At 46.1% G+C, this 9288-nt stretch overlaps 1 protein-coding gene across 1 annotated transcript in view; it reads left to right on the plus strand.

Annotated features, from left to right (window-relative positions):
• Positions 1-7970, plus strand: part of kiss1ra (KISS1 receptor a) — a 35862-nt gene extending 27892 nt beyond the window's left edge. Inside the window, exons 3-5 of the mRNA XM_015956627.3 lie at positions 5519-5654; positions 5726-5964; positions 6096-7970. Of these exons, the coding sequence (XP_015812113.1) occupies positions 5519-5654; positions 5726-5964; positions 6096-6476 (756 nt within the window). The 3' untranslated portion in view covers positions 6477-7970. The remainder of the gene's footprint in view (positions 1-5518; positions 5655-5725; positions 5965-6095) is intronic.
• The last annotated feature ends 1318 nt before the right edge of the window (positions 7971-9288 follow it).

The following is a 9288-nucleotide window of genomic DNA, read 5'->3' on the forward strand; positions in this document are numbered from 1 at the left end:
GCTTCTCCGGAAATGAGAGTTCTGATAACAACATTCCACATTTACACCCTCCATTTTGCCTCATTCACCTCTAGATCCATTCATCACAGAGTTTAGAGTTAGTTAGCCTTGTTTTAAACTGTTAAGAAACAAACCTTCTTAAACTTAAAATTCTCTCTCTCTCTCTCTCTCTCTCTCTCTCTCTCTCTCTCTCTCTCTCTCTCTCTCTCTCTCTCTTTTGACTCTGGGTTAATATGAAGTGTTACCTAATCCCTGCAATAAAAAGTTCCGATCTTCTGTTTAAAGTAATGTTCAAAGATACATCAAATTGATTTCATATTTTCTATGGAATCTCACCTTTGATGGTTTCTTACGTAAGATGTAACTATTGAACCACTACAACAGCTTTGAGGAAAGTTGAAGAATATAAGTTCCTGGAAACACTCCTTGCATAAATGGCCCCTCTCTTGCTAACTGATGAAAAGATAAAGCTGCATCTATCAACATGTGTGTAAACAGATTTCCCTCAGCTGTGAGTCCTGGGTGCCATGGTGATGCAGCTCTTATGTGACTCAGGCAGAAAATCCATGCCAACTTTGTGCTCAAATTGATGCTTTTATCAGAAAATATGTTCCTCTAATGAGACAATTTTGCTGTGACAAAAATAACTTTTTTGTTTCTAGAACGAATATTAGAACATTCAGAGCAACGTTTGGCTCTCTGTGAAAATCTTGCTTTCTTAAAAAACAAAAAGTAAAGCTCTGCTTTTTATTGCTCAGTCTTGAACATACGGGAATTATACAGATCAATTAAGGAGGGCTGCATTCGATTTTGAGAAAGTTCTGCTAAAATGCGTTCGGAATGCAAAGCTGCAGAAGCGGAATGCAACCCTTGTTACTACACCTGATTTTTAACATTGAAACACCTTAAGAGAAGAAGATGCATTGTGCAGATGTGTTTTATTGTAGTTTGGAGGCTTCCTGTGCAAAGAGATGCATTTTCCAACATTTTCCTTTTAATCCAGCAGAACTGTGTGAACTGTAGTTTAAAAACCATTTAACTGGAGCATGCTGTGCTCTGATCACTGCACCCAGTCATTACTGTCAAATGTTTTTTTTTACCCAATAAATATTTCATGGCAAGGCTCCAGGGGGTGATGAGATCCGCCCGGAGTTCCTTAAGGCTCTGGATGTTGTGGGGCTGTGTTGGCTGACACAGCTCTGCAATATTGCGTGGACATCGGGGGCAGTCCCACTGGACTGGCAGACCGGGGTGGTGGTCCCCTTATTTAAAAAGGGGGACTGCAGGGTGTGTTCCAACTACAGGGGGATCTCACTCCTGAGCCTTCCTGGTAAGGTCTATTCAGGGCTTCTGGAGAGGAGGGTCTATCGGATTGTTGAACCTCAGATTCAGGAGGAGCGATGTGGATTTTGTCCTGGCCGTGGAACACTGGACCAGCTCTATACCCTTAGGGGGATCCTGGAGGGTGCGTGGGAATTTTCCCAACCAGTCTACATATGTTTTATGGATTTGGAGAAGACGTTTGACTGCGTCCCTCGGGGGGCCCAAAGGGGGGGTTCTCCGGGAGTATGGGGTACCAGGCCCTCTGATACGGGCTGTTAGGTCCCTGTATGACTGATGTCAGAGCTTGGTCCGCATTGCCGGCAGTAAGTCGGGCTCGTTCCCAGTGATAGTTGGACTCCGCCAAGGCTGCCCTTTGTCACAAATTCTGTTCATAACCTTTATGGACAGGATTTCTAGGCACAGCCAAAGTGTGGAGGGCATCTGTTTTGGTGGCCTGAGGATCAGGTCTCTGCTTTTTGCAGATGATGTGGTCCTGTTGGCTTCATCAGAACGTGATCTTCAGCTTTCGCTGGAGCGGTTCCCAGCCGAGTGTGAAGCAGCTGGGTTGAGAATCAGCTCCTCTAAATCTGAGACCATGGTCTTGATTCAGAAAAGGGTAGAATGCCTTCTCCGGGTCAGGGATGAGGTCCTGCCCCAAGTGGAGGAGTTTAAGTATTTCGGGGTCTTATTCATGAGTGAGGGAAAACTGGAGCGTGAGATCGATAGGCGGATTGGTGCTGCATCTGCAGTGATGTGGGCATTGTACCGGTCTGTCGTGGTGAAGAGAGAGCTGAGTCAGAAGGCGAAGCTCTCGATTTACTGGTCAATCTACGTTCCTACCCTCACAAATGGTCATGAGCTTTGAGTCGTGAGCGAAAGAATGAGATCACGGATACAAGCGGCCAAAATGAGTTTTCTCTGAAGAGTGGCTGGGATCTCCCTTAGAGATAGGGTGAGAAGCTTGGTCATTCGGGAAGGGCTCGGAGTAGACCCACTGCTCCTCCACATCAAGAGGAGCCAGTTGAGGTGGCTCAGGCATCTGGTCAGGATGCCTCCTGGACACCTTCCTGGTGAGGTTTTCTGGGCACGTCCAACCCGGAGACCTAAAGGTAGACCCAGGAAACGGTGGAGGGACTGTGTCTCTCACCTGGCCAGGGAACACCTTGGGATTCCCCCGGAGGAGCTTGCCCAAGTGGCTTGGGAGAGGGACTTCTGGGCCTCTCGCCTTAGGCTACTGCCCCCGCGACCCGACTCCGGATAAGCGAATAGAAATGGATGGATGGATGGAATTATTTCATGAATGGAACAATGCATGTCAGACAAGACCATCACTGTGGTATCCTGATTATTTGACAGCTCTAGTTTAATTTCTGCTTGTTGGTCTATTTCCAGAGTTTCACAATGTCATCATAAATAATGTTATTATGGATAAGTCCAATTTAACTTCATTATGTTTATTTTAAATAGCACAGCATTCACAATCTTAGAAATAGAATATAATAGAAAATCCCTTTATTGGCCCTCTGTGGGGTAATTTTGGAGTCTCAGCAGCAATTACATTCATTATAGGGGCAAAAAAGCCATCAAGAAAATAACACAGAAATGCTTAGAGTGTGGAAATGTGTGTTTTAATGGATGAATGGATGAATAGAGTGTAAAGCACATTGAAATCCTCTGCCACTGAAAGGCACTCTACAAGTGCAGGTCATTCCTAATTTCAAAGACTCAAAGATCTCTCGTCTCGTCTCGTCTTCCTCCGCTTATCCGGGTCCGGGTCGCGGGGGCAGCATCCCAACTAGGGAGCTCCAGGCCGTCCTCTCCCCGGCCTTGTCCACCAGCTCCTCCGGCAGGACCCCAAGGCGTTCCCGGACCAGATTGGAGATGTAACCTCTCCAACGTGTCCTGGGTCGACCCGGGGGCCTTCTGCCGGCAGGACATTCCCGAAACAACTCCCCGGGGAGGCGTCCAGGAGGCATCCTGACCAGATGCCCAAACCACCTCAACTGGCTCCTTTCGATCCGGAGGAGCAGCGGTTCTACTCCGAGTCCCTCCCGAATGTCCGAGCTCCTCACCCTATCTCTAAGGCTGAGCCCATACCCGTACCCGCTGGTGGACACCAGAGGTTCGGGGAGCCGTCAAGCTGAAGAAGGAGGCCTACAGGGCGTGGCTGGTCAGTGGGTCTCCGGAGGCAGCAGACAGGTACCGGATAGCCAAGCGGGGTGCAGCAGTGGCAGTTGCCGAGGCAAAATCTCGGGCGTGGGAGGAGTTTGGTGAGGCCATGGAGAAAGACTATCGATCGGCTCCAAAGAGGTTCTGGCAAACTGTCCGGCGCCTCAGGAGAGGAAGGCAGCAACTCGCTCACACTGTTTACAGTGGGGATGGGGAGCTGCTGACGTCAACTGAGGCTATAGTCGGACGGTGGAAGGAATACTTTGAGGAGCTCCTCAATCCCACCAATGCGCATTCCGAGGAGGAACCAGAGCTGGGAGGCCTGGGGATGGACTGTCCGATCTCGGGGGCAGAAGTTGCTGAGGTAGTCAAACAACTACACAGCGGCGGAGCCCCGGGGGCGGATGAGGTTCGTCCTGGGTATCTCAAGGCTATGGATGTTGTAGGGCTGTCATGGTTGACACGTCTCTACAACATTGCGTGGTCATCGGGGGCAGTTCCTAGGGAGTGGCAGGCCGGGGTGGTGGTCCCCATCTTTAAGAAGGGTGACCTGAGGGTGTGTTCCAACTATAGGGGGATCACACTCCTCAGCCTCCCTGGAAAGGTCTACTCCAAGGTACTGGAGAGGAGGGTCCGATCGATAGTTGAATCTCAGATAGAGGAGGAGCAATGTGGTTTTCGTCCTGGCCGTGGAACTGTGGACCAGCTCTATACCCTTGCAAGGGTGATGGAGGGGGCATGGGAGTTTGCCCGACCAATCCACATGTGCTTTGTGGATTTGGAGAAGGCTTATGACCGTGTCCCCAGGGGCACCCTGTGGGGGACGCTCCAGGAGTATGGGGTGGGTGGCTTTCTGTTAAGGGCCATTCAGTCCCTTTACCAGAGGAGCGTGAGTTTGGTCCGCATAGCCGGTAGTAAGTCGGACCTGTTCCCAGTGAGGGTTGGACTCCGCCAGGGCTGCCCTTTGTCACCGGTTCTGTTCATCACTTTTATGGACAGAATTTCTAGACGCAGCCGTGGTGTGGAGTGTGTCGAGTTTGGTGGCAGGAGAATCTCGTCTCTGCTTTTTGCGGATGATGTGGTCCTCCTAGCTTCATCCAGCTCTGACCTTCAGCTCTTGCTGGGTAGGTTCGCGGCCGAATGTGAAGCGGCTGGGATGAGGATCAGCACCTCCAAATCTGAGACCATGGTTCTCGACCGGAAAAGGGTGGCTTGCCACCTCCGGGTCGGGGGAGAGGTCCTACCTCAAGTGGAGAAGTTTAAGTATCTCGGGGTCTTGTTCACGAGTGAGGGTAGGAGGGATCGGGAGATCGACAGGCGGATTGGTTCGGCGTCTGCAGTGATGCGGACGCTGAGCCGATCTGTCGTGGGGAAGAGGGAGCTGAGCCAGAAAGCCAGGCTCTCGATTTACCGGTCGATCTACGTCCCAATCCTCACCTATGGTCATGAGCTTTGGGTAATGACCGAAAGAACGAGATCGCGGATACAAGCGGCCGAAATGAGTTTCCTCCGTAGGGTGACTCAAAGATCTCAAAGATTAAAACTTCAGAAATGCTGAATATTTGCAGATTTTGAAAATACAAATATTAAGTACTGTGTGAACTAAAGATGGCAAAGTATTTTACGGGAATGGGAAACACGAATAGGAGACTGTACCAATGCAATAATGAGTGTTTGCAGGAAGACAACTGCAAATAACAAAAATCAGCAGGAAGGAAGGGATGCAAAAGAAAGAATTTACTGGGTTTGTTGAGAGCAGTGGCGATCGTGAATTCTGCTAGAAGGAAGGACCTTCAGTAATGTTCCTCTGTGCACCAGGATGCAGCAGTCTGCCTCTGAAGGAGCTCTCCAGCTCCACAACAGCTTTGTCCATGGGGTGGGAGATACTGTCCAACAGTGATGCACACGCATATTTAGACGATATTTCTTTGTGCACATTAACATGATGCTGTCTAAGATATTGAACCCTTTACTGTGTGATTACCCAGTTTTGATAACTAGAAATGATCATTTCTCTCATGTTTAGGTGACAGTACAAGCCACGTGCATCACCCTGACTGCGATGAGTGGGGACCGCTGCTATGTCACAGTCTACCCTCTCAAATCTCTGCGCCACCGCACCCCAAAAGTAGCGATGATTGTCAGCATCTGCATTTGGATTGGTAGGCTGAGTGATCCTTGCACTGCTTTAACTGGAATACAGTGATTCATTTCAAGCAGATGTTCTGTCTAGGTTCCTTCATCCTGTCCACGCCAATACTGATGTACCAGCGTATAGAGGAGGGTTACTGGTACGGGCCGAGGCAGTACTGCCAGGAGAGGTTTCCCTCTAAGACCCATGAGAGAGCTTTCATCCTTTACCAGTTCATCGCTGCCTATCTGCTACCTGTGCTCACCATCTCTTTCTGCTACTCCCTGATGGTGAAGAGGGTTGGCCAGCCCACTGTGGAGCCTGTGGACAACAATTATCAGGTGTGCACAAGTTTATTGCAAAATGCAATAAATATATAGTAAATAATAGGCGATGATTTATGTTTTCAGATTGAGTTCAATAAAAGTAACTCAAAGGTCTAATTATCAAAAATTAACTTCTGACTACTCAGGTCAACCTCCTGTCTGAGAGAACAATCAGCATCAGGAGCAAAGTCTCCAAGATGGTGGTAGTCATAGTTCTCCTCTTTGCCATCTGCTGGGGCCCCATCCAGATTTTCATCCTCTTCCAATCCTTCTACCCAAGCTACGAACCCAACTACACTACATACAAGATCAAGACGTGGGCCAACTGCATGTCCTACGCCAACTCCTCCGTCAACCCCATCATTTATGGCTTCATGGGAGCCAGTTTCCAGAAGTCCTTTAGGAAAACCTTCCCCTTCCTGTTTAGGCACAAGGTCAGAGACAGCAGCATGGCTTCAAGGACTGCAAACGCCGAGATCAAGTTTGTTGCTGCAGAGGAAGGCAACAACAATAACAGTCTGAACTGATTGGAACCGTTAAAAGCAGAAAGAGCTGCAGGGCTACTGTGCCCTGAACTCTGAGAAAATTATAGCGGTGATGGATTTTGGCCAGGAGGTCGTTCTGACATCCACTTAGCAGCATTTTTACCTGGAATGGAAAGACTGCTCCAGGGAAATTTAATTTCTTGTATAAATGAATACAGATATAAATATTTATGTATTGTGTTGTGTCCCAATATGAAGTTGGCACCAGATTAGATTCACTGCATTTGCTTAAAACAAAAAGGTTTCTGGTTTTTATGAAATATGTGCTGTTTGTGAGTAAAAGCTCGGAACGTGAAAGTACAAAGGCTTTCAGATGAAAGAGGAGCTAGGAGGGTTTATTGGTAAGCTGGCAGCTATGAGGAGGTGCAGCTCAAACAATAGTGGAGAGATCACAGTGGTTATGTTCTCACTTTATACCACTGTCAAAATCATCTCAAATGCATCCCTAACTTTTTACATTTTATATTTAGGGTGATCGTCAGAATTATTTTCAAACTGAAAGGTTTTGAATTGACATCAACTTTCATCACTGTGATTTCATACTTCTGTGTACTGACTAAGTCTTTCAGTTGATACATTTTAAAGTCTCTACAAGAAGCCTGAAGCACCTGACTACTCTTTGGTTCATGCAATGCATGACACAGCAGTCGCTTTGCAGTATTCCAGCATCTGTTTCCATCTAAAGACCAAAGCAGGGCTTGCTAACAAGTTTTAAACACCATAGAAAGAAAACATGCTTACATTTTATGCTTTTAATTGCATTTAATCTTTGTGCAATGCTGCTTCTTCACCTTTATAACTACTCCTGGGCAACATTTGAATGGCCTGTGGCATGAATGTGAGGCCCAGTCCATGTGGGAACCACTGCAGCCTTTCACCCACACAAACACTCCTTTAGTTATTGGACTCTTGAAAAATTGAAACTGGTTCTAGAGAAACAAAAGTCTTAACTGTCACCTTTTGAGTCTTCATGGAGACATGAACCCCAATCAAGTCAGAACTAACAAGAACAGTGAGATACATCCTTGCATTTAAACAATAAAGTTACTTCAGTGAGCTGATGAATACTAACATACAACACATGCTTCACTCACCATGGAGGAGAACTGGAATCAGAGGAAGACTTTGGCGAAGACCAAGGAGAACCAGCTGGTAGACCAAATGTAATAATGGTGCCGTCATGCACAATGAATGGAGCCTAGCTTATTGCTAGATTCAGTGCCTGAAAATTTTTCTGCGTCTATTTTTACGTCCATGTATTTAAACTGCCATCACTCTCTGTAGAAAGTAACTTCGCTTTTGAGGTTTTGTAGTTTAACGTGAGAAAAAGTAGAATTTTCCACTCGTTAGCCCACAGAGATCATTAGTTTTATGTTGATTTTTTTGGTTTGCACGCTCCACCCTTGTGCTCTTCTTTATGTGTGTGTGTGTTTAAGTTTCCTAACCTAAAAACATTAAAGTCTCCAGTGTATATGCTTTATGTGCATGCTCCGCTTCTTGCTTCCTGTTTTTGGGTTGTTTTCATAGCAGCTTTACAGCACAACCTACAGGACTGGCATAGTTACTGCAGCTGGTTTTGAGCCACTTCTCGGAGCTCTTGTGTTTATAAGGAATGCACACACACACACACACACACACACACACACACACACACACACACACACACACACACACACACACACACACACACACACACACACACACACATTTTGAAATGACGACAAGAGGGTAAATTGGATTAAATAAATTGCTTAAGAGCTATTTATTTTTATTGTCATTACTTGTGACCCATAGCTGTGATAATCTATTAATTATAGAATATCACCTGCTTGGTCTTTAAGATGATTAGGCAGAAGATTCTAAGACTCTTTGTTTATTCAGGGACTGTCATCACTTTGTTTAGGATTCAAGAACCAGTCAGGTTTGCAAACAAATAATAATTTATTTTAAAAACAATTTAAGACTTGACAAATGGTTTAAACTATTATCTACTGTGAGTGGATGCAAACTGAGAGATGGGTGTCTGGAACTAGGTGTGAATTTAGTATTTCAGAGTCGGTATCATGAGAAAGCTGAATCCTGGATGGAGGAAATTTGGTTTGCAAGTAAGCTACAAGCTGTTATTTATCAAACTGCATACAGACGCTATCTCACTGTGTTCTACGTACCCATGCAGAGGCGCCCTTGCAGATCCAAAATTTCAGGGGGGTTGGAGACCCCGAGTACAGAAGTCCGTAGACTAACTCCTAGTACAACCAGGTCGGTCCAGGATCGGCTCCAGATAACACAGGTGGACTGGATGGACCCAAGCGTCTCAAAACAACTCTGAAGGAGTGTTGCAAAATCAGCTTTGTTCTGCAGGAAAAATATCACTTTGCAGGTGCAAAAGCTTAAGGTTTTGACTATGTCAAAATCCTTCTGGTGAAAGAGGCTTGCTAAGACGGCCGTTCTGAGCTTCTCTCTCTCTGTTTATCTGACTTACTGAGACTAGGAGTGAAGCTCTTTTTAAGGCCTGGTGTTATCTCAGAAGTTGCCATGCATCTCAGAACACAGTCTCCGATTCTGACTCTGAAATGTGGGACAAGGTTATTTATGTGTCATGTCTTTATCTTAGCCTTACTCTGTCTGCAAGATCTTCTTTTCTTCAATGATTATTTTGAATTATAAAATGATTACTTTAGTTATGAAATCTTCTTTTCTTACGGGAATAAAAGTTTATCTAACAGAGTTCTGTGCAGAACCTTGGGGAAAAGAATGCTACTGTCATCTTTCATTATCTGATGAATCTTCAGCT

The sequence above is a fragment of the Nothobranchius furzeri genome, chromosome 11 (genome assembly GCF_043380555.1).
Source record: "Nothobranchius furzeri strain GRZ-AD chromosome 11, NfurGRZ-RIMD1, whole genome shotgun sequence".
NCBI classification, from domain to species: domain Eukaryota; kingdom Metazoa; phylum Chordata; class Actinopteri; order Cyprinodontiformes; family Nothobranchiidae; genus Nothobranchius; species Nothobranchius furzeri.